This window comes from Festucalex cinctus, chromosome 6 (assembly GCF_051991245.1).
Source record: "Festucalex cinctus isolate MCC-2025b chromosome 6, RoL_Fcin_1.0, whole genome shotgun sequence".
Classification (NCBI taxonomy): Eukaryota; Metazoa; Chordata; class Actinopteri; order Syngnathiformes; family Syngnathidae; genus Festucalex; species Festucalex cinctus.
This window is the reverse complement of record NC_135416.1, coordinates 16,702,839-16,730,420: the sequence shown is the minus strand read 5'-3', so window position 1 is coordinate 16,730,420 and position 27,582 is coordinate 16,702,839. Positions and strand designations below refer to the sequence as shown.

At 39.8% G+C, this 27,582-nt stretch overlaps 1 protein-coding gene across 3 annotated transcripts; it reads right to left on the bottom strand.

The window, feature by feature from the left end:
• Positions 1-887: 887 nt before the first annotated feature.
• On the bottom strand, positions 888-26,452 carry LOC144021330 (SEC14-like protein 1). Of its 3 annotated transcripts, XM_077525542.1 has the most exons (18): positions 26,086-26,452; positions 25,672-25,697; positions 22,967-23,056; positions 12,784-12,933; positions 12,493-12,624; positions 11,456-11,584; positions 10,808-11,081; positions 10,567-10,676; positions 10,262-10,451; positions 9,681-9,769; positions 9,363-9,433; positions 8,708-8,879; positions 7,733-7,867; positions 7,497-7,631; positions 6,793-7,044; positions 6,512-6,690; positions 6,242-6,268; positions 888-3,548 (listed from the first exon to the last, which is right to left on the bottom strand). In XM_077525542.1, exons 2-18 carry the CDS (start codon positions 25,675-25,677, stop codon positions 3,443-3,445), a joined length of 2,247 nt encoding a protein of 748 aa, XP_077381668.1. In that variant the 5' UTR covers positions 25,678-25,697; positions 26,086-26,452; the 3' UTR covers positions 888-3,442. The 3 variants fall into 3 exon arrangements, with proteins under 3 accessions (XP_077381668.1, XP_077381669.1, XP_077381670.1); XM_077525543.1 differs by lacking the exon at positions 6,242-6,268; XM_077525544.1 differs by lacking the exon at positions 25,672-25,697.
• Positions 26,453-27,582: the final 1,130 nt, after the last annotated feature.

The window sequence follows — 27,582 nt, the reverse complement described above, 5'->3', positions numbered from 1 at the left end:
TGGTCACCTATTACCTCAAATTCTACAAATGCAATTTTAATCACATTAACGTGTTTAAACTAGTGGGGCTGCATGGAACATATTATTGTTAAGAAAAGTATTAGGTTGACTTTCCATTTAATTTTGAAATGCAATATCAGTCAGATCTGTGTGAGACTTCCTGGGAGGAATTCTGAGATAATGTAGTCTTAGTTTCTCCTAGAAATTGAGTGTGATACCTAAGGGATTATTTTTGTACAAATGATTTAAAATCCAAAGGATTAAGACCACATTGACAGCATCTTAATGTAATGTAGAGTATATAAACACAATCTTTGTGGAGGATGACTTTTGAGTAGCTCGAGGCTGACCGCAGTGCATTACTTTAGGCTTCAGCCCCACAGACCAATTACTATTTCCGGTGGAACGCCAGTAGTCTACATTAACTGTACTCTCTCTTGAAAGAATGTGCATTCTCTGGTAGGGAGGGAAGCAGAGAAGAACATCAACTTACTTTATGATTCTAATTTCTGCCTAATTTGGAAAAAGGGTGTGTTCAGTCATGGTCAGTGATTTCAACTTCCTTAAAGTTTTGTGGATGCTTTCTCAGTCTTGTAATCAAATAGTAAGAGCAAATGTGGATACAGGAAATTAAATACATGTGTGATTAGTGTTTCCTTTGACTTGCTATGCACATTTTCTTCCTAACATTTTTACCATGACAACAAATAGAAAAAAAATCATCAGTTTTATCATGCATTTCTTCTTCAAGTGCACCCAGAATTTTCAATGGTGCACAAGATCATTTTAGTAAGTAAATATAAAATGCTGTTAATTCAAGGAAAGTGCTCCTCATAAAGTAGGAAAACAGTAACTAATGAGCAATGCAAATAAATAGGACACAACTGTACATAATTCAAGTTTAATGTTCTCCACACAAAAAGAGCAAAGGCGCTATATTCTCATGAATTCAAACAAGTACTTTTTACATAATATCTCGCATAAAGACAGAAGGAGATATGCAACTTTACCAGAATAGGAAGCGGACAAACAAACACATGTAAAAGTAAATGACAAACATTTCATAGCCCTCAAGAGATATTTGAAAATGTACACGCAATGTAAATCAGAGAAGCAGCATACAGAAAACGCGAAGGGTCTCCGGTATCGCAAACACTGAATTCACATGGTCATGAAAATACTGGATCCAAGAACATTTTATGCCCATGGCTTCAATTCTTAATTTCAGCAAGGCAGTTGTACAAATCTAAGGTCCACTCTGTTAGATATACAAAAAAAAAAAAAAAAAAAAAGTACTTACTGTAGGTCTGCTTCTGCATATTTAATCATTCTACCAGTTAAATAAAATGGATTAATCTCTATAAAGAATTAGTAGGTCATGGGAAGTTGACTGTGTGGGTCCAGACATGGTTCAAAGGGAGGGCCGGAGGGAGTGTGTACAGTACAGTACAGTACAGTACATACATTTTACAGGCATGTCTTATTTTTCACTGCTGTTTCCAGCATCCATTCTTATACATGATAGCCCTCATTCTTAGGAGGTAAAACACTTCACATTTTTGCAAATATTACACACAAAAAATCTTGACCTTTCATTTGGAGTGAAAAACAATTTAGTGTATCTAAAACATGCATGGTGCGTATCCTTTGGAGTTCTTCTAAGTGTCCTTAAAGATAGCGTTTGATGACTCCTACCAATTTACAGTCATCAATGCATGTTCTAATCCAGTTACTGCTGCATGGAAATTATGTTTTTGGACAATGATCAGAATTCATGAATTGACCTTGAAAAAGCAGCTGTTTCTAAACGAGTCTTACAAAGGCTAAAATGGTGTTTATTGACAAATGGCTCTTTAAAAGGCTATTCCTTTTCAAATAGCAGACTGGTAAACCATGTCACTATGTGCAACGTGCATGCAGTAACACACCACTGTTTCTTCAACCCCATCAAGTATGTCAAAAACAGTAGCAATCCTCAAAAATAACTAGTACATGTACAGTAGAGATATTTTTTCCCCCAACTAAAATACTGTCAAATGATAAGCATCGTAATAGATATTCAACCTTATGCACACAGAAATAGCATATTTCACCAACCCCCTAAAAAAAAAAAAAAACAAAGCCCAATGGTGGCAGCTCTGCCAGATGACATGATGACCTCGTACAATTGAGGCAATTTGGCATTGAATTTGTTGATCTCGAGCACGTTCACGAACAGGAATGCAAAGCAAACTTGTGGTGCCCTTAGTGAGAAAAGGGTGAGTTACTTGTTTATTCATGATAAAACACACATACAAAAACACACGCACACACGCGCAAAGTGGCTCAGGTTGCCTTTGTGCCTGCCTGTACATTACATAAAGGTCACCTGCAATCAGCCCTCACCATCACCCCATCTACAATGGACATCTCAATGATAAATATATATATGTCACACAGTAGAAACCCGCGTTATTGCTTCAAGCACTAAAGAGTGAGATGCTGGTCAAGTAAGCTGTTCATAGCATGGTTGGCGGGCCGAGCCCTCAAAAGAGGGTGGGGCCTGCCACATTAATGTCAGCATGCTCAGAGAACATCTGGACACTAAACGGACACCAGATTAGCATCCGTTGACTCAATTTGTATTGCCATGATTCAATAAGCCCCATCCACTCGGGAGCGTTGGGTTTTGTTTTGTTTTTTTTGAACATGTGCATGATATCTGAATCAGGTCTGCGTAAACTGTGTTTTCAAAGTGTAAGAAGCCCATACAAATGTTCACATTGGATTGGTTGGCTATGATGTGCAACTTTTGAGGATCAGTTCTTGAATAAATGTTAATGTAAAATTCAACAAGAGTGTTGGATTTTCTACACTGCTCTCCATATTGAAAATATCTCTGTGCTAATATAATGAGAGCAAAAGTCAAACATGTGGGTGCTGCATGTTTATATGTAACAGAACTTCCAATCTTCCACAGTGGCGCACATGAATGAGGGGTGCGTCATCTGATTATTGCAGATGGAATTTTGGAGTGTAAAAGTGAATGCATATACAGTATATAACAGCGCCTCCAGTGTCTTCATCCATTCAAACGTGCCACTGCTGGGATGAAAATATTGCTTCTTCAAACCTCCCAAGATGCTTTCAACATGTGCACTCTAAATGAGCCACAAACTGTAATTTTCCAAATGCTCAGTCTCATTCGTTGCCTAGCAAAGACACCAAGCGCTGAAATATGACCTTTGTGCAAAAAAAAAGGAAAAATCAATCAGCCCTTTAACAGGAGGTCACGCCGCACACTCTCTCTTTTTTTTTCTTTTTTCTTTTTTTTAAATGTTTTGGAGCCATGATTTGTTGTCTGCTGGTCAGCATCCAAAATTGAAAATGGTGTTGAAGTCTGAGTTAAAGGGATTGTTGGGGTGATCACTAAGTAGGAGACGGTGCTCTCCAACCGCTCTGTCTACCTGGAGATCATTGAGCTGGACTGGGATTGGCTGGATGAAGTGGTGGCAGCGCTGAGTTGCGAAAAGCCACTGTGGCTCGACTCCAAGCTGGTCATCGAACCCCTGCAACAAGAGACACAGTCTGGTCAGGGAACTAAATGAGCATCATGTGACCATGACGCACACCCACGACCATGCAGCCAGGATCTAATCGTCGGCACTCTATCCTTTTGGTTCTATCAGAGGCCATAATACCCTACAGCAGGGTCACCAACTGGGAGCCACTAAGGACCACATGGGTAGCCGGTGGGCCTGTTCTGAAAATACAAGCAGCTCAGCAATTGTAATTTTCTAGGAATGTTGCAGAAGTGCTAATTTGAAAATGTAAACACTGGCACAGATTAAAGGTAATTTCAGCAAATTTGTTATCTCAACTCAAATTAACTCATCTTTATATATTCAGAAGTGTGTATCAAATTTCATTAATTTTTACCCAAGAAGTAGGAGTCACTTTCAAATGGTCTATAGTGCATTAGCTCAGCTACTATAAGTTTACTGTGTGTGACAGAATAACAAAAGGGCCATTCATTGTTCCTGTTCTGTTGGTTAAGTTTATCTCAACCGTTTGCATATTTCAAGCTTCTGGTTGTGGAAAAGCATAAACACAAACAGTAAATACAGTAAGTTTTTTCCTTTGGTTGTATGATATCACTAACTAATTGTGAATGTTGCTTAAATTAGGATAGAATTGGACTGCACAAACAAAGTTTACAGTAATCATAGGTCAGCTGGGTTTGTCAAGTTAAGGTAACCAAAACGTACAAGCTTTATTTGGCATCAGGACTAAGGATTTTTAAGAGTGAATAGTTCGTTAAACGTGTATCACTTCATTTCATCTGATCCCAACAAAGACAAAGAATAGCACAAGCCATTTATACATATTTAATATGAGCTTAGTTGAGTTAGGAAGAGATTCAGTCTCCTCCAAAACAATTGAAATGGCAAGTTTCTTTGTTTTGTTGCATACCGAAGACAGATCAAAAGATGAATAGAATTTAAGACAGAAGTTCAGAATTCCACCTTTTATTTCATGGCATTTACATCTAGATGTGTTAAACAACTCGGGATAGAGCACGTCTTGTTTGAAGCCACCAACTTTGGGTGAGGAAAAGTATAGGAACAGACATTATTAAATTGATTTCAGGTGAAAAACAGTTAATATTTGGTAGCATAAACCTTACTTGCAATAACTGCATCGAGCCTGCGATCCAGTGACTTCACCAGACTTTTGTATTCATCTGAAATGCTTTTCTAGGCCTTTACCGCAGCCTCTTTCAGTTCGTTTGTTTCGTTTTGTTCTCACTTCAAGATTTAAAATATATGCTCTATTGGGTTAAGGTCCAGAGATTGCCTCAGCCAGTTAAAGATCTTTCACTTTTTCCTCCTAACAAAGTCCTTTGTTGTGTTAGCAGTGTGTTTTGGCGCATTGACTTGTTGCATGATGAAGCTTCTCACAAGTTTAGTTTGGATTAATTTTCCCGTCATTTGCCAGACAAAATGGTTTTGCAGACTTCAGAATTCATTCTGCTGCTACCATCGTGAGTTACATCACCAATAAAGACTTGTGACCCCATTCCAGAAGCAACCATGAAAGCCCAAGACGTGATGAGCTAGTGTGTTTTGGACCATAAGCAGAACTTTCCTTTCTCCATGCTCAGGCCTTTCCGCCACTTTCTAGAGGTTAATCATGGGCTCGTCAGTCTATGAAACTTCGTTCCAAAACGTTTGTGGCTCTTTGCAAAATCCAATCTGGCCTTCCCGATTCTTTTTTTTGCTGATGAGTGCTTTGAATCTTGTGGTATGGCCTGTAAATTTCTAATTTCAAACACTGGAACGTGATACCTTCACCCCTTCAGCAATGTCACTGTTGCCTTTGTTTGTTTTACAGCTTAACAGCTCTCCTAATGTTTCTGTAATTAACTGCTGTTGGTACCCTTGGCCAACCTGTTTGACATGTTGCTCAGCACATTAGTAGTTTGTTTCTTTTTCAGGATATTCCAAATTGTTGCATTGGCTGTTTGTGCAATTGCTCTGACCGATTTCCCACCTTCTCTCAGCTTCTAAATGATTTGCTTTTCTACCATGAACAACTGTTGCTTAACAGAAAATGCAGTCATCACAGGTGCCGGTGCAACCCAAATCAATCTAAAAGGCAAAAACCTAATCAACTACAGGTACAATCAGTCACGTTCCAATTCTTTTGCTCACTTGGAAAGTGGGTCGGTTCGAACAAAAGATGCTCTGTTGGGAGTTGTTTAACAGATCTAGATGTAAATACCATGAAATTAATGCTGGAATTCTTAACTTGTGTCTCATATCCATCTTTTGATCTGAAACCCAAATGTCTTCAGTCGACTACAAGAACAGTTGAATTGACCTTGCTCTTCCAACGCTTTTGGAGGAAATTGTATACAAACAAGTATTAGTTTGTCCAACAGTTCTAAAATGTTAAAAACAGTGCGGTCATATCTGGAGTAAAAGACTACAGCAAAACAGCTAGTGCAGTTTTAGCAAGTTGATAGTTTAAATCAACGTAACATTAGGAAAAGAATAGTATGTAGCAGTTTCAAGACTTGAATAAGGCCAGCGATTGCTAGTATTGTTAGTCATGCAAGCGGGGCAACAGTCAACAGGCTCAAAGCCAGACTGTGCTCATGGCCAGTTGCCATGGAGGTAGGCTGGCAAGTTAGCAGCCAAAAAGCAGGATGACGACGGGGTAGTGCTAAAGGAAGAGGGGCAACCACTGCGCCACTTACAAACTCTGCACGTCGCAGCAAGCCGTTCTTCACAGGAAGAAGACAGAGCGGCAGGAGGAAGAGGGCAAGAAAGAACAGGAATGCATTGGAAAGAAAAAAAAAAGAATTTCAAATAAAAAGTCTGGGAAAGGAAGCATCCTCATTTCAATACTCTTTGTCTTGCAGTATGTACGGTGTAGCGGGGGACGAATAGAACACGGGAAGGAACTCATTATAGAATTGATGTTCAATCATTTCAATTCAAAAGTGTTTCGTGGGTGAGTCACCAACCTGAAGTCCTCAGAGCCCAAAACCTCGGTGTAGTACATGACTTTACACTTGTGCGAGGAGACTTGCAGCGTGGCCAGCACATCGTCGACTCGAGGCAGATTAGTGGCCGAGCAGGCCGGCATGTTGTGGAACTTCCACTGGAGGATGTAGAAACCTGGCCAACGTGTAATATGGGAGCCCTAAACAAAACAAAGGTGGGAGTCACAGACAAATGAGAAAAACAAATCCTGCCAAATGAACCAAAAGATTTATTTACTTCCTTGATATTCCCAAAAGCTCACCTGCACGCTTTCTCCCTCCTTGCAGGTTAGAGGGGACTCTACCATGCTGTAATCTTGCCCGAGTGTCCATGACTTGTCTATGAGCTGGACATTGTTGCCCCCTGGCGACGTGATCCCATGAGCTCCGAGTGGGTCTTTACGCGGTGGTTGTGGGGCCCGCTTGGAGTGGTAGATGTTGAAAACCACATCACCTTTACACACATCAAAGTCCCAGGTGATGACTGAGGAGGCGTCGATGATCTCAATCAGGAGCTTTTTAAAAGTAGGACATTGGGGAACAATAAATAATCATAACTTTGAATATATATAACACCTTTCAAGGGTCCTAAGGTCCCTCTCAATTGTAACGAAGAGATGTTTCAGATAAAGATGCAGGAGCCAAATACAGTAATACAACAGTATTTGCCTTCATGACAATTTTGTAACGTATATCTGAAAGGGCTACAGTGACAAAACTTTCTTTTCTTTGGTCAAATCATGTTAGGTTAGATATGTTTGTAGGCGTACCATATTATGACATCTAAAAATGTCCATTGTCAAATGCCAGAAATAAAAAAAAGGTGCAGTCTACAAGTACCAACCACTAGATGGCAGACTTTTCAACAAAACAAAATCTCTGAGCCTCAGAGTCTGAGGGACTGTTCTTGTCCTGGCCTACATATCAATTAAATTCCTCTTGTTCTGCATGTGTTACTCAATCTCACCTCATGTGGAGCTCCTTTGAAGATGCTGGCGCTTTGGTAGATAGTTTCGGTCCACAGACGAACATCTTCATTCTCAAGCTCCTCTGCAGTGCGGTACATTGACTTTGGGACCAAGCCTCCTTCAGGTACCTCACACTGTATAGCAAGAGAGAGTGCATGCACAACCACGCAGAAAATGAGGTCAGTAAAAGAATCTAATCATGTTCTTTAACATACATGTGTAATTCTCCACTCACCATACACTCGCCGCCCAGGAAGTCAGGGATAATCTCCTTGTCTATGTAGTCCACCAGTCCGCCGGGGCCCTGGTAATCGTTTCCTGCATAGATTAAGAACTTCTTGCGGGTGTTTTCGTCGATGAATGGACTCACCTAAAGTCATGAAACATCAACGTGTTTATCAGGTTACATGTTGACTGAACTGGCTGGTTATAGAGAGGAGAGGGGGCAGGAAAAACAGGGTTTACACAGAATGGTCACTAACAGTTTTCCCTAAAAGGCAGTTTTAGCATCTTCCCAACACACAATATTGTTTATTTTTACTTTATTTATATGTTAGTTTAGGACACATAACACATAACGTAACCCAGAATGATCGGCAATGGCGGGGAGGCATTTTACGATAATTTTTACGTGCCAGACGCCCACGCCAACCTCTGAAAATATATTTTTAAAACACGATCGCACCAATAATTTGTACTTTATGAATGAATGACGTTGTCGTCCTCTCTGCTCTGTACAGCTTAATGGCGCTCTAAACGCTTACTCTCGGTCCAACCTCGCTTTCTGATAATGTCATCTTTCTCGCAACTGTTACTATAACAACCATGTTCTTGGCGCAAATCCATTGCCATGTGTGGTAAATCATCCAAGCTGTCAGTTTTGTGTGTGTTTTTGCGCCGGTATATGATTGGAGCACTATCCTTAGTGAATAGGTGGGTAACTGGGCGCAGACTGCGGGTGCAGTTGTGGTGCAATATTTCGCGCTATTACCGGACGCAGCGCATTCTTAGTGAATATGCCCCTATATGTCTTTTTTTATACGCTTGCTCAAAGTAGCTGCACTCAAACACGTGTATAGACGTGTTTGTTAAATGAAAATGTCAAACACTGAGTTTTTTAGTGTTTAAAATTAAGGGCGGCTGATTTAAAACCCATGAATATGTATCATGTAACATCTGAATCTGAGAGCCAGTGGTTGCCAGTGCTCACCAGAGTCCAAAGCACTGGGAAGACTCTGGGAGCTCTCAAGATAAGCAGCCGTCCCAGTGTTTCAGGATAGTTGGCCTCCACAACCTCGATAATCCTCAACAGAGCCTTGACTCCTGGCCGCCACAGGTGACGCATGTTTAGACCCTCCAGATCCACGAGACATGTCCAGCAACTGAGCAGAAGAGGAGACCACAAAACACAAACCGATAAGCAACCATTTAGAGTCTGTCACTGGAAAGTGTGGTTGAAGTGGTGACAGCAGTGCATACTAATTCTAGACCCCCTCTCCATCCTCTTGTCTGGCTTGCAGCCAGTGTAGCCTAACAGCTATTCATAGTTGACGTGCCATCCTCTGTGGCTCAGTTCCCTGCCCCCACCTCCTGCTGAACGATACCATCTCCATTCCTTTCCCTCACTCTTCCCACCATGGGCTGCATCGATGCACAAAGCAACATACTTTATTGTCTTCATTCTGCTGGAGATATGACTGACTGCCCTGGACTCCCTCATAGCGTGCATGCCAACTATGGAAATGAACATAAAAAGCCAACATGTGGCTTGATGGTTAAATGTTAAGTGGCACCTATCACATTCTAGAAAGTAAATTTGACTTGAGTACTTTGTGTTATAAGCCCACATTTGGACTCATGTTTACCTGATGGGACGCCCAAACACCTTGGTGTTCTCTTCGCAACGTCTCAGCCCCTCCTCATTGATAGACAGCACCTGAAAATGAACAGAACCAGAAACTTATTGTGACATTTCAAGAACATAGCAACTCCCTAATTTGATTTGAGTGATTTACGGCAAGTACATTTTAAGTGCACTATTTATATGATTACTGTGTGTATGCCCTGCTTTTAAAGCACTTGCCTCCTTTAAGACACTGGATGCTGATTACCTAACCTGAATGGTTTACATCAAGACTTAACATGTACTGTCATGCGAACAATGACGTAAATACTGTACATACATGTCTAAGCAGAGATTCTTCTCCTAGTGCTCGGACCAGTCCTTTGGTGTCCATCTGGCCAAGTCGCAGAACGTACAATGGCCGACCATCTAGAAGATACAAAATAGAATAATAAACACAATCTTACAGTCTGCTGGGGTGTATATTAAACTGCTGAGCATCGTTATAGTCACCTACTCTTCTGTTATGTAGACAATAAGAGCCGGAAAAATACTTTTGTCCCATTTTCCTACACAACTATTGAAATATAAACACTATTTGCACAATTCTCTGGGAAAAGAAACACGACTACAAAAACAAACTTTACACAGGATGTGGCAGAATTTACTAAAGCCAAGAACATGTTAATGTTAGCGTAACCAAATAGTGCTGATGTATGTATGTAATTTCTGAATGGCTGTGATCTACCAGGAAAAAAATAGCTTGTGAGTTCATTATCATGTAACCTGAGTCTGAAGGACACCCAAGAGCAAAGATCTTGCGATATTGTCTAGCTTTGCAAGACTAGCCGACATAAATCATGTATGTGTAAACCCATCTGAACAGCCAGGGTGTGTACGCAGGTGAACATTTCAACCTACCTCGATCATGGTGGTGCCAGCCCCCTGTGTAGTAGTCCTGAAGGACTTGTGGTGAACTCCATGTCTCGAGAAGATAGTCTACTTGGTGCTGCTTCCTCCAGGTCAGTGACTGGCACAAAATTTCACGAGCCTTGTCCATGTTGAAATCCCTGGCCCGCAAGAATCGCAAGATGTGTTCATCCTTGGGAATCTGAAATGAAGATGGTAAGAGGCATACCGGACAACAGTATGAACTTGAGATTCGCAGCTATTTCAAAATAATCAGATTCCTGCTGCTAGAAAATATATGTAAAGCCGCACGTCACCTTTCCCTTGTGGGTCTCCTGTAGCCATTTCCGAAGTCTGATGAGACAGCTCTCCTGCAGGGGTGTTAGATCGCCAAGGTAGCGTTTGATATAGTCGGCATCCAATTTATCTGCAAAAACAAAACAAGCAAATCCCACTTCAACTTCATAATTGACATGTCTAACTACAATTCACAGAACGCTCCAATTAAATTATTTTGAATGGGCAGCCACTCATTTCCCACTTATCAGCTGAACAGACCTTCCGGTGTGCCAGCCAGAATCTCAGTTAAACTATCTCCCTGAAGGCCGGCGCTGTCCTGCTTGGCATCTTGTGAACTGCTGTCCGCGGCATCAGTAGCCAGTGGGATGGGAACAGCGGCTGTGACGGGGACCTTGGGGTCGGCAGGTGGGCTGGTAAAGAGACTGGTTGGTCTGGTTGGAGGCAGGGGAAGACAGGCCGGACTCCATCGTGGCACATGAGTGATCCCCTCATCTTCTAGCTCCTTTAGGTAGTATTCTATGATTTCTTTTCCCTGCAAGTAGAATACAATAGAAGTTAGGATGATACAAAAAAGCCGAGCAATGAGTAGAATAATTAAATTGCCTTCTCTGGGTCTAACAGAGGACTAATATGTCCCTTAAGTACATTATTCAAAATGAGGATAAGTGGGTCACATTAAAAAAAAAAACAATTTCAACTTTAATGTTAGCCTATAAAAACAGAAAGAACAATTCTAAGTCATGCTAACACTGTTCACATTTATCTAAAGGTACATACAGGGACCTCGGACCTTTCGCTCAGAGATGTAAACCCAATCACATTTATATATCCTCGGTGAAGAACTGCTTCTAAGCAGCATCAAGAAGTAGCTAAATGACATTCTGGAAAAAATAAACACACAAACACCTTTTTGATGCTGCTGGCATACTGCTTCATTGCAATCTTTTCCACTGTGCTCTCAAAGCCAAAGAAAGACTTGATGTCCAGACTGGCTGACTGCTCAAAACACGTCCAGTCTTCATTCTCAGGGTGGACCTGGAAAATGTGAGAACATGCATTGCTGCATCATACTGTACACATGAGCAATAAAGGGGGCTTTGCCGCTATTGTAACAACGGGTCACTTGACTTCGCTAGAACAGGATGCACAAAGAGAAATATGTGCACTGCACTGTGAGATGAAGTGTGCTTGTGTCAGCCTATCCATATAAAATTAGCAAGCCTTTAACAAATGAAACATTCTGAGCTTAAAATAAAGGTCAAACAAATGTGAATGTACGTGGGTAAGGTTAAGTATTCATTCAGCAAACATTTGGATTTTCTCTGATGTAAGAAGACAGATGGGAGGCACTGAAGCAGAATTTGTGGCTCACAAATCCCATGCAAAGAATGACCTTATGTTGTTATTGTGTAGCCAACAGCAAATTCGAGCATGTTTCTGATAGATTTAATTTGACATTGTTTAATATGAATTATTCTAAAACAAATTAATTGAATCCAGGATACCAGTTAAAGAGTCAAGGGGAAAATGCAAGACACTGTGCTGGTAGCTTCATCCCCCTTGGCAACGAAAACATTTCCGCTTTAGCCAGGTCCATTAGCGTTGTCTAATTAGGCTGTCTAGCTGAGTTACTCTTAATACTGTGTGTTAACGTGCACACTAAGAACCTTCATGGTGCCTTGGAGCTAAAATTAGAGCCCTGCATAACTAGGTGATAATACAATGTGATTGACCTGTTTAACTTAGTGCATGCTCATTCATTGATGAGTAGATTTGAAGTCATAGCAAACAGTGGGTAGTGGGCCTGTACAGATATACTGATTTTAAAGAGCTTTCAGCCAGGATCAAGCGGAAATGATGAATTTCCAAAATGCATCAAAAGTGTAAACCGCCAGGTTGAGAAGGCAGAATGTACACTAATATGTACAGGAGCATGTTTATACCGAATAGCAGCAAACTTCATGGATGATGACCCTGTTGGAGAAGGTCTCATTATGCGATTCTATGTGAAGTGTCCGCTCCTTTCGGTTAAGTGTGTTTTTCTGGATGAAGTAGACATAGTCCACACCAGCAATCTGCAGACACAAATAATCATTATAGCTGCAAAAGTACTGCCAATGCATTGGGCGACAAATTGCAAAGTACAGTTATCTAAAAAGATTGTACGTTGATCTTATAACCACAGTGCATTGAACTTTGGGTGTCAATGTGTGGTAGCGTGATTGGTAGATTACCCGTTTGAGAAGGCGTGGAGCATCCACATCAAGGGCACAGCGCCGCTCGATCCTATGAGTAGATCTATCCTCACTTGTCTCTTCTTCAACCACATCACTTGCCACAAACATGGGGATAAGGTGACATGTGGGGAACCGGCGCTCATAGGCCTGGAAGAGGAAAGAGGTGTCATCAAATGGTTAGCGATTTGAGAGAGACCATGTTATTTGTCTTTATTAAATGCAAGGGGAAGATTACTGAAATATATTGCTTATTGGTGTCTGAGATAGCAATGTAAAAGTAAAAATTACTGTACTCAACATAAATGAGTATGCCGCATTAGAAGGGGATCAATGACCTCTGTTTGTTTGTTTGTTTGTTTGTTTGTTTGTTTTTCGGTGATGATAGTCAAGTTTGATTAATTGAATCATCAATGATATAGTTCTCAGTTGTCAACACATCTCCAAACACAAGGTCACTCAATCGCTATCCCCGTCATGCTTGGTTGCACACACCCAATCCCCCGCATGTTCATTCAATCACAGACACTGGCTTAGGTATTTACATTCGGACATCATCATTGCCTCGCATCGGAAACTGTAGAACTACAAAGCAGTCAGTGCTTCAAGAAAATGCCAGATAATGGTAGATTCCTGCCTCAATGGCTAAAAGCCTGAAATTTTATAAGCAAAACAACTGTGGAAACTAGTAGACGCTTGTCGTGCACACTATATAATTAACTGGGATACATTATTTGGTATCAGTTGTTATAAGAGCTAAATGGATCAGTGGTTGAGTGGTCGTCCCCCAACCCAGAGGTTGTGGGTTGCTCAAGCGCCCTTGAGCAAGGACCTGAACTGCGCTATTAGTAAGTGAATGTGAAGCCAATGTTAAGCGCTTTGAGTGCCTTAATGAGAGATAAAGTGCCATACAAGTGAAAGAACCCCATTGTGCCCTTTCTGAAAATACTGTAAAACAGAGGAAAGCAGAAACATCATGTGAGAAATCCTTGTGATACTACAACAATTACAGCAATATTTGGACTGACTCGTGAGGATCAAGGTACAAAGTTCTAGCTAGGCCAATGGTAGTGGTAATACATAGATGTACTGTGGTGGCATGGCTCAGTAGTAGGGTGATCATCACCCATCCCTGCGGTTGTGGGTTCAATCCTTCACCCTTGATGACCATGTCCAAGCGCCCTTGAAACACTGAACCTCGATTTGCTTCCAGTGGACCTGGCAGCTCCTTGCATGGCAGCAGCTGACCACTGGTGTGTGGATGTGGGTGTGAATGGGTGAATGGGAGGCATTGTAAAGCGCTTTGGGCACCACATGGTGTACAGAAAGCGCTATATAAAAAGCATCCATTTAACTGATAGTGTGCTTCATCCTGCCTCACTCTCTCCAGGCATGACTAATCGATTTACAATCAATACAACTGGTTCAGAAGTGTAAAATGTAGGATTAAAAGTGGGTTACCAGTTTGCTTCAGTGCTGCTACCAAGTTTTGATAAACGTGAGGGTAATAAAACCTGAGCCAAATCAACCATGCAGGTTGGAACAGCATGACTCACTGATGCACCCCTTGATGGTAGAACTCAAAATAACAACTCGTACTATAGTCAATAATAGGTTTGTGTCGTACATCAGGTGACACACTGTGCAAACAACATTAATCAAGTAAGCAATTCTTGACCTGCCAGCGTCAAGACCCGTGAGCCAATCAGCTGCCTGATTTCCACTGTACACTGAATGAATGCTGACCTCTTGTTATTCAGCCATGATGCTCTGGAACATTGTATACAATATTTGTTCTGCTCTCAGCACTATTGCTGACTATTTACACTGGCTATCCATGGAAAAGAGAGGTCAACAAAAAATGCTCTGTGCTGACTTTGGCCTCAATATGGTAAAAGAAGAGCTTCTTCTAAAGGCTAGGAGCCAAAAATGTTTTACCATGAAGCCTAAATTATTTACAAGCGATATTTGACGTGACATCCAACACAACAAAACAAAATATGATCTTAAAGTGTTAAGATTAAGTCATTTTTTTGGTATTTATTCAGACAGATAGTAATATATTTATTGGACTAACAAACATGTTGCTGAATAACAGTGTAGCCAAGGGAACTAAGGATAATTGAATCTGAACTGTTATGTTTGAGAATTAAGCACAGTACAATTTCCACAATCGTAACATAAGATAATTGTGGTCTCTCTCAGGTTTGCTTTCTCCAATGGCGTGTTTCAGCTTCTTTCACAAATGTTCAACTTTAGATTAGGGTTTATAGTAGGCCAATTTAGAATAGCCCGAAGTTTTGCTATGAGCCATTCTTGAGTGTTTTTTGCCTTGTCTCATTATTCTGTTGCAAGACCCATGTCCTGCGACTGAGAGCTTTCTGACACTAACATTAAGATTTCATTGTACCCTGCACCTGTGCAAGATCTAGCAAAGCAGCCCCAGATCATAGCAGAACCTCCTCCAGGTTCCACTGTAGGGACAGTGTTCTTTTCTTGACATGCTTAATTTTGGCGTCTGTTAGAGAGCTGATGTGGCTTGCCAAAAAGTTTCACTTTTGTCTTGTCAGTCCATAAAACCATTACATTTAGTGAGCGGAACAGATCTCAAGTCAGTTCAGTCAAACCAGCTCAGGTCAGGTCATGATAACAAATGCTGGCAAGTAAAATGGATATGATGGAGAATGGTGACTTCAACTCAATTCAACTCAACTTTAAGTTATAGCTGTAAAAAAATAAAATTAAAAAAAATACAGACAATACACACATTATTGCTTCAAACTTACACTTGAGGATGGGAGGAAGCGATTTTCCATTGTTCTCTATGAAAATTTGCTTAGTTGTGCTTCACACAGCTGTTCTAAAACTAACTGCTTTACAAGTGAACTAATGAGTGACTGTGGGCTATGAACTCTTATTTTCTCACTGGTTACTATGGTACTACGCCACTATTTTCTTGGCATTATGTGAAGTCACACAAAGTCGAAACTTGAATGTAGAGTGGATGTTGGTGGGGACAAACAACAGGCTTTTGTCTGAACAAATACAACAAGAGCCTTTAATCTCTGCATGCCATACCACCCGCTTCTCTTCTTCCAGTGATTTCAATGCTGCAGTCCGCATTAAAAAAAAACACACACACACAAAAAAATCAGCCAGCAAGGGAATGAGGGAGAAATAATACACTTGAAAAACCCCCAGCAAAACAAAATCTTAAGCCCTAAATACTTGGTGAGCCTTTTATAGTGACCTGCCACTACATCAGGTTGTATTATGCAGTGCAATTTGACACCACTAAAGAACGACTTATCTTTATTATTTTACATGGTTTTGTATTACATGTCATATCATTTGATTGTGCAGGTAGCCATATTGACTGTTTTTTTGGGTTACACTGCAGTGCTGAGTGATGCAGTAATGACCATCTCATTTAGGTGTTTATGATTGACAAGAATCAGGATGTGATTATGCAATTTATATTACACAATTTGTTAGGAGTTTTAACAAAAAGTTTAATGAAAGTAATTAAAATAAATTGAAAACCTGTTATTAAAAAAAAAAAAGACGCCGTCTATATACTGTAACATAGATTTGAAGTGGCACATTGACGCATGACTGCAGTGCAAATCGAGATTGTGACTTCAGTGATAAGTGTCATCTGCTTCCAGCAGAGTGAAACAGAATGGGGGAAGGGAGCTGCATGGGCAGCATCTCGACCTTGCAGCACAAAAAAAGGGTGAATGAGTGTGCTGTGATCAGTGAATGAAGTAAGCTGCGGAACTGCCATTGGCCCCAATGAGTCACATGACTGTAGCACAGCCTTGCTGCATTCAGTTACAAGCAGCGCCCAGCATGGTGATAAGCTCTCTCTCTCTCACTGAGGCAGATCCCAACACGTTTATGTTTGGCTCACTAATCTACAAGAAGAAACATAACACGGGTCAGTGTAGCAGCCTAATAATGTATACAACACTGTCTCAAAAGAAAAAGTGCCATGCTTGCAAATTGACAGCACACGTAAATCTATTCAAACATCACAAGCAGGAAGGAAATCTGTTTTGTTTTGATTTCTAATCTCTAAGGAATATCACAACGCAGGTGTACTGTGGATGATTAGAACTGCCTTATAAAACTAAATTTGAGATGATGAAAAGATCAAGGCAGGTCCCAAGCATGTGTTTCTGTTAAAATCCCAAGACTCTTTCACAAACCATTTACATACCATAATTTCAGACTCTTCAGCAAGTGACTCACAAGCCAGCAGGTCACACACACATTTAAACAGAGTAAAGCAAAGGATAATTCAGCAACAGAAACTGGGTTGCGGAAGTATTAAACAGAGATGGCCATAAGTGGGTCAGGACACCACTCAGGGAAAAGGAGGACAGCAAGATGAGCTAGGTTAAGGAACAGTTGGCTCACTGGTAAATACATGACAATATGTTAGAGCCCCAATATTTAGAACACTGTGCTACGGATGACCCATATACGCACACTAGGGATACAGTTGTGAAGAAAAATTAGATAAATGTAGAGAATGCAATAACATCTAAAAACAAAGTTTACATGGTATGCACTCCAAAGTGCAGACATAAAGTGCAATAGACTTTCCATAAAACTTTACCAGGCCAATGATTCAAGTTAAAGTTCATAGAGGACAGTTTACAGCTACTAAAGGCTTCTACTTTAAATGAGTTTGTATTTGGGGGATGACATTGGAGTTGTATGACTGGTGCTATAGCATTAAATGGAAGAGGATCAAACACAAAGTGATATGAACCAATATATGATACAATCCTGATAAAAAAAATTAAAAAAAATGTGATACTAGAGCTTAGAAGAAAAACAAGGATCCCTCTGCCTCTACCTTTGTACAGTGAAATGCAGTGCATCAATAAATTGCAGCTAAGCACACAGTATTTCAGCCCAACACAAAGGCAAACACTGGAATGTACAGTGGGTACGCTGTTGCAGTTCAGAACCCTGGAGCCTTTTTAAGGGACAGTAATTTGAAAAAACAACTTTTGGAGCTTTTAGCAATGTTAAAATGCTAATTCCTCACCAAAAACATCACCAAAGTGGTCTTTTCCTGAATTCACCCCACAAGCAGAACCTCCCAACCTGAGAAAACGAGTGGATACTGGTTATTTTTGCCACAATCGGCGACAACCCTACTTGAGCGTTATTTTGTCATGAATGTCTCTGACTGGTTAATCAGAGGAGCAAGAAAATGCCGTGATTGCTTGTAGACATAACTAGCGGGTATGAAAAACCCAAATGTGCATGTTTACGCTCCTTACCTTTCACGGTAAAAATAAACACCGCGGACTGCTTATCTTGGCCAAACAATACGCGACCGCTTCAGTAGTAACCAACCACCGTCTGCCCCCCCTCACCCCCCCATAAGTAGTGCGTCTAATCAAGAGTGCTCCAGTAATTAATGAACTTTTGTTCACCCCCAACAACACGACCTGCTTCTATGTCCTCCTCGGGTTAGCCTCTGCATACTCTTAACGGCAGTTTTCCTGCACAATTTGCAGACTTATAATGTTACGCATTATGTCATCACATAAATTTTGCGATATTTCAAATTTTTTATCACCCATAAATATACACCGGTAATATCGTAGACGATATAATTTGGAACACCCCTACATGGTGTCAAAGGTAAGATTTTGTCATTATATGCCTATAGTTAACTGTGGAAGGGCTTAAAATATCTTGATGCAGTCCCTCCGACATTTTCCACACCATTTGGATAAAAAAAAAAAAAAAAGTATCTGTGCTAATGCCAGCATTATTTTACGGTATCAGTACTCGCGACAGCGACTGACCCTTTTACGATCAAGAACTAGAAATTAGAAAAGTAGAAGAATAGAAAATTACCATTGATTTCAATTTGTAGTGTTGAGAAAAAATATTTGACCATGTCCCTACTGTAATACCACACATTAATACATCAAATTGCTAAGAGCTGACTGAAAGACGTTATTGTTGCTGACCCTTGCAATTATCAAAGTTGCCCATCCATGGCCCGACTGAAGAGTTGTCACTTTGAAAAAAAAAAAAAAAGAAGAAAGACTGTCTCCATACAGCGTTGATTGATATTAGGGATGTTGAATAAAACTTTTTTTTTTTTTTCCCCAGACAGAAACTAGTATGATTATTCACTGTGTGAGTACTTGCCAATACCAAGCACCTCTACCTCTCGTACTGGTTGACTTGTTCATCCAAGAATAAAATAACCAAGATAATCCTAGGCACTTTCTACATTTATTGATCTATGGACAGAGATGATTCGGTCAACAATACAGAGTATCACTTGCAACACATCCTGTTCTACTTTAAAACATAGTCCTGTGCAAACTCTGTTGCGGATGTAGAGAGTACCACCGTAAAAAAAACAAAAAAAACAGACTATGCATATTGCTGTAACAATGCTTTGAGAAATGGCCTGTTTTATGCATCCGTGTGTACAGAGTAAACAGGGCTTATGTAAAATAATGATGTAAGCACCTCAGACCAGGTTAACAGGTTTCATATTTTCATTATGGAATCTCTCTTAAATCCATCTTCTGGTTCATTATGGTACTATGCACAGCAAAAACCTGCAAGTTGGCGTTAGTTATTGTGTTTTACATTTAATGTTTTTTTTTTGGTTTGTTTGTTTTTTTGTTTTTTCTTATTTAAGTCATTCCTATTCATAGATGTTCCAACATTAACTAGCCCTTCAGGCCTGAAATAACAGGGCAAGGGGTATTGTGTACAGCTTTTTGACATTCCTGTGGGGACTCCACCGAGAAAAGCCTACCACCTACCAGATGATAATAGCAGTAGCCGCAACAATATTTCCTGTTATTGAAACAAGGAAGTACACTTCAGGGTCTATTGCAGCTAAAGTTAAAGGCAGTGAAAACAAATGCTGTTATACTTTTAAATGCCCTGGTATAATTAATACACTCGGCCATTATTAATAGTGTATTATATTGTGTGTTATGCGATTCCAGTCATCAGTGTTGAAGAGACACTGTGACACAAATGCACCCCCTTCAACTAATCTTGTTCACCTTTCTTACATCCACCAATTAGTTGCTTCTATTGAAATGTGGCTCTTCTGGAAATCGTATTTTTATATTGAGAGATCAAGATCGCTCATTGATTACATGGGTGACAAATTCGCTTTGAAAGGTCTGCACTCATGTTTATCTCTGTCCAACTCTGCCCAAAATTAGTCAGAGAACTGTAGTGGTTGAGAATGCAAATGAAATAGCTGTCAGACGAAATCTAACGTCTCTCAAATGCTTTACATAAGTGATTACTCTGAAATCATTTCTCAACTAAGTCATAAGTAGCCCCTGCGGAACACAGCTTACAGGCTGGCTGCAATCCAAGAAGACTTATGCAACAGCACTTAAAGCCACACTTGTGTTTGCCAGAGGTTGAAATTCTTCAATAGCACCTGTCAGTGTGCAGCATGTCCCCTCAAGGTCTGTTCCGAAAACTGCATTGCACAAACTGTAAACTATACAGGACACAGCAGAGGATTCTAGAGCACTGGTAAAATATCTGTGTATTTCGAAGAAGACATATTTTCCGAAAGTCAAATGGAGATAGCAACACAAATTCCTCAACACAAAAAATGTCAAATAAAATCCCCCAACAAACGAAAGAAGTCAATATTGGCTTTCCAAGCCTATAACTGGCCAACCATATGGTAAGTATGACGATGAATGTTCGATACAACTTTTATTCAGAACGATACCAGTATAAGTACGCAACTCTTGAGTAGTCACCGATAAGGATACCAAGTACCGAAACCACCAGTACTTTTTATCTTTAATTTACAAAAAAAAAAAAAAAAAAATGGCAGATAATTTTGAAGAAAGATCTATATATCCCAATATAGCATTCTTCCATAATTGCATAAAATTAGTGGCAATTTTCTATTCTTCTATAATTGCTAGTTACTGGTCATAAAACAGCAACAAAAGGGCAGCCAATACTGATATTGGCCGCAATTGCGAGTACTGATACCTGGGTACCCTATACTGATACGTTGACATAAGGTCAGGTATCAGCATCATACAAGACACCTGGTATCAGTTCCAGGGTTATTATAGTTTTTGAATTTTCATTTTAGTTACTTTTATTTCGTTTTGAGGATTTATTTTTAATTTAGTTAGTTTTAATTAGTTTTTTGAGTGTTGTTCTGTTAGTTATTAGCTTTTTGTTCTTTAATAAATGCTTAGTTTTATTTAGTTTCAGTATTAGTTTTAGTTTGTTTGTTTTTTCAATGTGTATGACTTGTGGGCACCATGGGAACAATGTCACCTGAAGGTGCTTTTCTATTGGCTGCTGCTAGATGACATCGCTTTTGTGTGACACGGATTCAAACGTCCTTATTCCGGTTAATTTCACAATAAATCTACTTAGAAACACATTTAAAATTATCCCCAAAGGCTCATCCATCAAATTAATTACCAAAGACTAAAACGGACATTTTTCTTAGAATTATAGTTAGTTTTGTAAATATAAAATGTAGTTTCAGTTAGTTTTCGTTTTTTTTTTTTAAAGCATTTCCGTTTATTTTATTTTGTTAACAAAATTTTTGTTACTTTAGTAACCTAAAATAACCTTGATCAGTACTTACTACGCGCCCATCTCTAAATTAAATATGACACAATATTGCACTGATTTCGTGCGACGTAGCTAAAACAAAAGTGGAAGTAATAAGCAATCAAATTGCGCAAACTCGCACATACGGTTAACTAACTAACAAATAAGAAAAAGAATTATATTGCTTATATGTACACAGTAAGATGGAGCGCAAATCATTTTCATGCACAGAAGATCATATGATGTTCAACTTCATCTTATAAATTGTGCAAATCTTTCAACAACAAACCCAGCATGCATGTGTATAACCAGGTATATGTGTGTGTGTTTGTGAGCAAGTGTGCTTGTGTGTTAGCCCTCTATTAATAGATACTTGTTTGTCCCTGTGCTAAGGAGATTTGGTCTTCCTGCATCCTCCGGCTTGCTGATGGAGGCCACTTATTATCTAAATAAAGCAGCACCTGTCTGACACGACAAGGCTTTAAAAGACATTGACGCCATACTTACACAGTGGTGTAATTACTCCAATTAACAAAGCACGGATAACTGGATCCACAAGTGTCTCAGTGGCATAAAAAAGAAGGTAGGTAATGGAATGAACAACACCAGCTAATATTAAAGAATCATACATGTACAGTTTCATATTGGGCATGTGGTGATACCGTCAGTACATTCACTGTACTGCTTATCGTCACTAGGGTGATTCGAGAGTCGGGGTACCCCTGAACTAGTCACCAGCTAATCGCAGGGCACATATAGACAATAACCGCTCACACTCACATTCAGAGCATAATTAACCTGCCATTCACATTTTTGTGTTGTAGGAGGAGCAGTTGCTGTGTTTCCATTACCCTGGGGGTAAAGTGCAAAATACAAATTGCGTAAAAGTAAACTGGTAATGGAAACATATGAATTTCGAAAAACTTCTCAAATATCGTAAAAATGTTCCCCTTCTCTAATGAGACAGCTTTTGAGATGTATATATAGAAGTTTATTGCAAAAGTGACATGGAAACACATTTTTTACGTTTCCACTAGTCATGTGACCCCGCCTGGTCACGTATGTGGGAAGTAAAGGGCCAAAAGCCACTTGATTTTGTGTTGGAACTGCCTTTTGAGGGTATAACCATTCATTTTAACCACAAAGCGATTTAGCTATAGAGAATTACGCCTCAGAAGCCAAATACTCTCCATTGGAAACACCTACAAGTAGAAATTGCTCTTTATCGAAATTGTATAAATATTGCTTTTGTTTTGCGAAAACCTGTAATTGAAACCCAGCTAAAAACTATTATTTATCTAAAACATTCGAACAGCATTTGTTTATAAAGTTCTGATTAAGCCAGGTACAAGTATTTTAGTAGTTTTCCACATCAAGGATTTCCACTATGAAAAACAAAAAATAGTTTTTCCAATTTGTCATGGAACAAGTTTCTGCTTGTCATGGAAGGTGTGTTATTCAGAAGATTTCTTACATGGGGAACGAGAACATGCTTGCTACTATTACATAACACTGCATCAATAACATGCAATATTCCTTTAGACAGGTGGAAAGTAAAGACACTTACTGCCATCACCAGCTCAAAAGGGTACTTGTAGACCCTCACGGGTGACTGGTACTTCTGCACCATGTTTGGAACTGCAGCAACACCAACAACCTGAAAATAAAATATAGATTTGGAAAAGAGAGGAAAAAAGACGATTTGAGGCATCGCATTAGCTGTAAAAGCAATGCCAGAATGCTAGCGCTTTATGGCTTCATCGGGCTTTACAACAGAAGACCCAAGTGTAGAATTTAGGTGTCTAGAAGACTATTTTGAATTATTCGTGTGAGTGTGTTGTACTGTACTGTGAAGCCTAACAATCTAAAACATGGATCAGAAGAGATGATCAATCACTGATCAAGGAATGCAGCACTGGCTGCACAACAGACCACAACAAACAGCATCACTGCAAACCAGAGAGCGTTAAAGTAAAATGATGTACAGTGGAACCTCAAATGCCCCAGTCAGAAAGTGAGAAAACTGATCCTTTGCAAACGCTCAAAGGTGGAATCGCCGTATAAATTTCCAGCCCAACTATTTCTAGTTGCCGTTGTCTCTCCAGCATTCTGCTACATTTTTCAAAATGCTATCGACTAGACAACACTAAATGAAAAATGTCAAGTTTCGGTGAACAAGAGGCACTATTGCTGAGCATTACAGCAAATTCAATAATTTGTGTTCTCTGGTAAAGACAAGTCCTTCACCAGGTAAAACAAGTTCAATTAACGTAACATGCATAATTCGAATGCATCCAATATGATGTTGACATTGCTTTATATTGAAAAATAAATACAAACGACATAGAGTTGAGTTCCTTTGCTTGTAAGAGTTACCAAGTGCAGCCACTACAACCTATCCTCCTCCCCAACCTTGACTAGGTCTCGTCCGAATTTGAAAAACAACAGCTGTGGTGTCTCTCTTAAAGCTGTTCTATGTAGCAACATGTTTACAGTAGCCTTTTAAGTTAGTTGACAATTTATGACTCAAGCATTTTATAATTAGCAGATTAATACCTTGGATTTTTACGGGTACTCTATGGGTACTCTTGCAAGCTCTTGCAAGCTTCTGGCCAATAGTTTACAGACTGGATTCGGGATGTAATTTCCCGACCACTGTCAGCGGATGACGATGTGATGTCATGCACAAAGCGTGCAGTTGAATTAGGGAATGTGCAGGTTCATTTTTCGTCCACACGTGGCAGTAGCGAATCGAAATTCAATTTCCTGCATTGAGCAGCTTTAAATCCCACACAATGTAAAGATAGTAGTAACATCTCAATGAAAATCGCACTGCAATGACATATTCTTGCGGTTTTTACCAAAGCAGTTGTAGGGTTTAGTTAACTAAGGATAACAGCTAACGCATTATACTATCAATCCATAGTGAACTCAAGCATTGATCCAGGTGGATTTACTTCAACGACTGTTTGATTGCAGTCAATAACCCTTTCAAAACTGAAATATTGGCAATATTTGTGTTTTGAAAAGCCATGTAAATGCACAAAAACCCAAATATGTTGTAATTCGGATTTATAAAAACCTGAATAAGACCCCTGGGTTACCCGTCTTCTAACCCGAAAATTATTGTCATATAAAGGTGATCGTTGGTTTGTGTTCTGTGCATGCTCTGTTCTTGAAAATCTTGAAACTACTTTTATGCATGGCGGTCATCTCACCTAATGAGCCTAACTAGTATACATTGATTTATTCACAACCTTTCACATTATTTTCTGTCTATGGTGAAAAGAAAATGCTACAGTAGATGGTCTATCTGGTGTGCAACCCACTGGAAATACACAAGCATAAGTAGGGGGAAAAAGGCGAAACATGGCAATTCAGCAGAGAACCACACTTTTGGAAAAAGGAGGATAAAGACTACTTTATTTAGTGTGGTGAATGACATGAATATAAATCTCTTTTATTGACCGTGGAAAGTTAAAGCGGAAATGATGTCTATTTACATAATGACGTTGCCATGCGCTGCGGTTTAGATCGGGTTATGTACTGGAGTAACTGTGTTATCCAGAATGTTTCAACCTGAATTTTTACCTTAACCCAAATATTGACTGATACCACAAATTTAATGACAACCATTAAACAACAATTCAAAATGATTGCTCCCAGTAGTAGCGTAGCAAAAAAAAAGTTTAATGTGTCTCAAAACAGAATGTGAACTGTAAAGTGAGTTGCATGTATGTGTTTTAATTCTCAATTTCCTATGGGGAATCATTGATCAAAATATTAATAATCACAGATGGACTGCGGCCGAACACAGAGGTTCCACTGTATGTCCAACTAAAGCTACTGCACAGGTCACGAGATGGCACTCCATGTACAGTGATAGAATATGGAAACTGACCATGCTTTACAATGCAAGAGAAGATTGAAACTGTTAAGGGAACGCTACAGTAGCCATGATGCACAGATACAATTGTGGATACTGTGTGTTTGTGAAAATAAACAAGTTATTACTAGAAGCAAATAGTCTGCAAGCATGCTTGATGTCATTTCAGGGAAGTGCAAAGAGTGATTATTATGATCTTCGTGTTCTGCTTGTTCAGCAAGATGATACATGTTTGTGAGCAAATGCTGCAAGGGAGGCTGGGAGCCAACGTCCTAGTCCTACGTAAGTGGGGATCAGGGATGGTCGTAAGACTAATAATAATAACCAGGATAGTACACACAAAATAATGACACACTACAGCTATGCTCACACTCATCAATAATTACCGTCATGCTTCAGGGTCTGTCAGAAACTTTGGAGACACGTCAAAACAAAATGTCAGGCGAACATGCAGAGAAATTACTCAGTTGTCCAATTTTCTGGTCTGTAGACCTTATATTTTGAATTTTTATTTTTGTCATAAGTTGAACAGTGACCAATTTATATAAATACACATGACTAGCACAGAAACCTCCTTAATAAGCTGTTCCACTACTAATCAAGCTCGAGCTAAGTAGACAAATTATGTGACTGTTGATCTTTTAAAATCAAACTATGAACGCTGAAGGGGACAGTCAGCAGTTTTAGTTCACTGTTAACATACATTACACAACAGTAATGCTGACAGTTACACTGCAAGCCAAACATGAACTTTTCAAATTGCTGTTAAGTAGTCAGTATGGAGCTGAATATCTACTTACCAGTTATTTAAGCAGGTGTTTGTTTTGGAAGGGCTTGGGCGCAATTTTGGTCGTTTCTTGGGTTATCCGAGTGAAGTGGCCATTCTTGTCATCGATTCTCCACTTCGCCGGGCTTCGGGAGATGAGCTGGAGGAAAAGCTAACGCTAGTTAGCCTCGCTGTGCTAGCTTGCCATGTAGCCGCTGAATCAAGCCGCTGCCTAATCTTCTTCGGGTTCCGACTGCAGGGGACGCGGTGTGGATTACGACCCAACTGGCACTCGCGAAGTTGAGATAAATCCTACTGTGGTGGATGAAAGGTGACCAGGGGAGGACCATATCCGTCGTCCAGTGAGTTTCAGTCTCCTCCTCCTGCCTCAGACCAACCCGTTACATCATCAACCCTCCCACTGACGTCAGCAGGTTTAGACACTCTGCCGCAATCGTGGCCCCACGAAAATAAATAAATAAATGTATCGCGCTCTCCAGAAGGTGGGACCGAAACGATTTAGAAAGACCTTAGACGGTCTTCAAACTAACCATGTCAATAATCACATTCATTAATCGTTTCATTTTTGCTTGACTTCAAAAATGGTAACGTGAATGACTGCTGTCAGATGACGCTCTGCGGTTTTTTTTGAATGAGGAAAGCGCAGCTGGATTCTTCAGCACAAGCCACGATATAATGAAAGAAGTCTGTTGTGCTGCTGCTCATTTTTACAAAGGCCCAGATTTACTGACATTTAAGACTCCACCGATCTCGTAACAGACGTGCACGTTATACCAGTGCCCCCCACCCATTTGCGAGCCAATGTATATTTTACATTGAATCGCAGAAACAAAAATGGAGAAATATATATATATATATATATATATATATATATACTGTCAGTATGGAAATGATGATTCTCGTCTCACTCTGCTCACTTTTTTTAAGGGTGAATTCTGGGTCTATCCTGTTGAGTTGAACACAAGCTATTTTCTAGTTGAACAAATGGCAACAGTTGGGTAAACGGGTGAAACGTTTCTTCTGCCATCTAGTGGTATAACATTTCTTCCTGTCACTGCTGTACGCGCGACTGGAAACGGCATAGATCGAATTTAAATGTACATTTGTAACTAGATAATACATTTTGGACCATCATTTCATCTATTTTATATAGCTACCTCGTATGAGATACAGGTGTGCTGGAGCCTGTTCTATTGCACACACACACAAAAAAAACAACATTTTCACTCACATTTACACTTAAGGACAATTTGAATTAAACTAACTAACTATTACTAACTATGTGGAAGAAAGCCTTATGACAACCTAATACAATTACAAAATGGAAGCAAATGATTATTTTTATTTGAATACATACTCAGTTAAAGTCAACCCAAACATTGTACTGTGTTTACTATAATATGTTGTACGCGCCCGCACTAGTCTAAACGGTATACTGATTGAGTAATATTGCGTTTGTGGAATATGAGCTAAATTCAGCCGTTTTTCTCCACCTCAGTGGGCGGCCATT

What these genes read in the sequence shown, in the direction of transcription:
- LOC144021330 (XM_077525542.1), bottom strand. An exon ending in CTTTTGAGCTGGTGATGGCA is followed by an intron (nt 12,934 to 22,966) that starts GTAAGTGTCTTT and finishes TTCCTCTTCCAG; the next exon opens with GCCTATGAGCGCCGGTTCCC. An exon ending in GTGTTTGGGCGTCCCATCAG is followed by an intron (nt 8,880 to 9,362) that starts GTAAACATGAGT and finishes TCTTCTGCTCAG; the next exon opens with TTGCTGGACATGTCTCGTGG.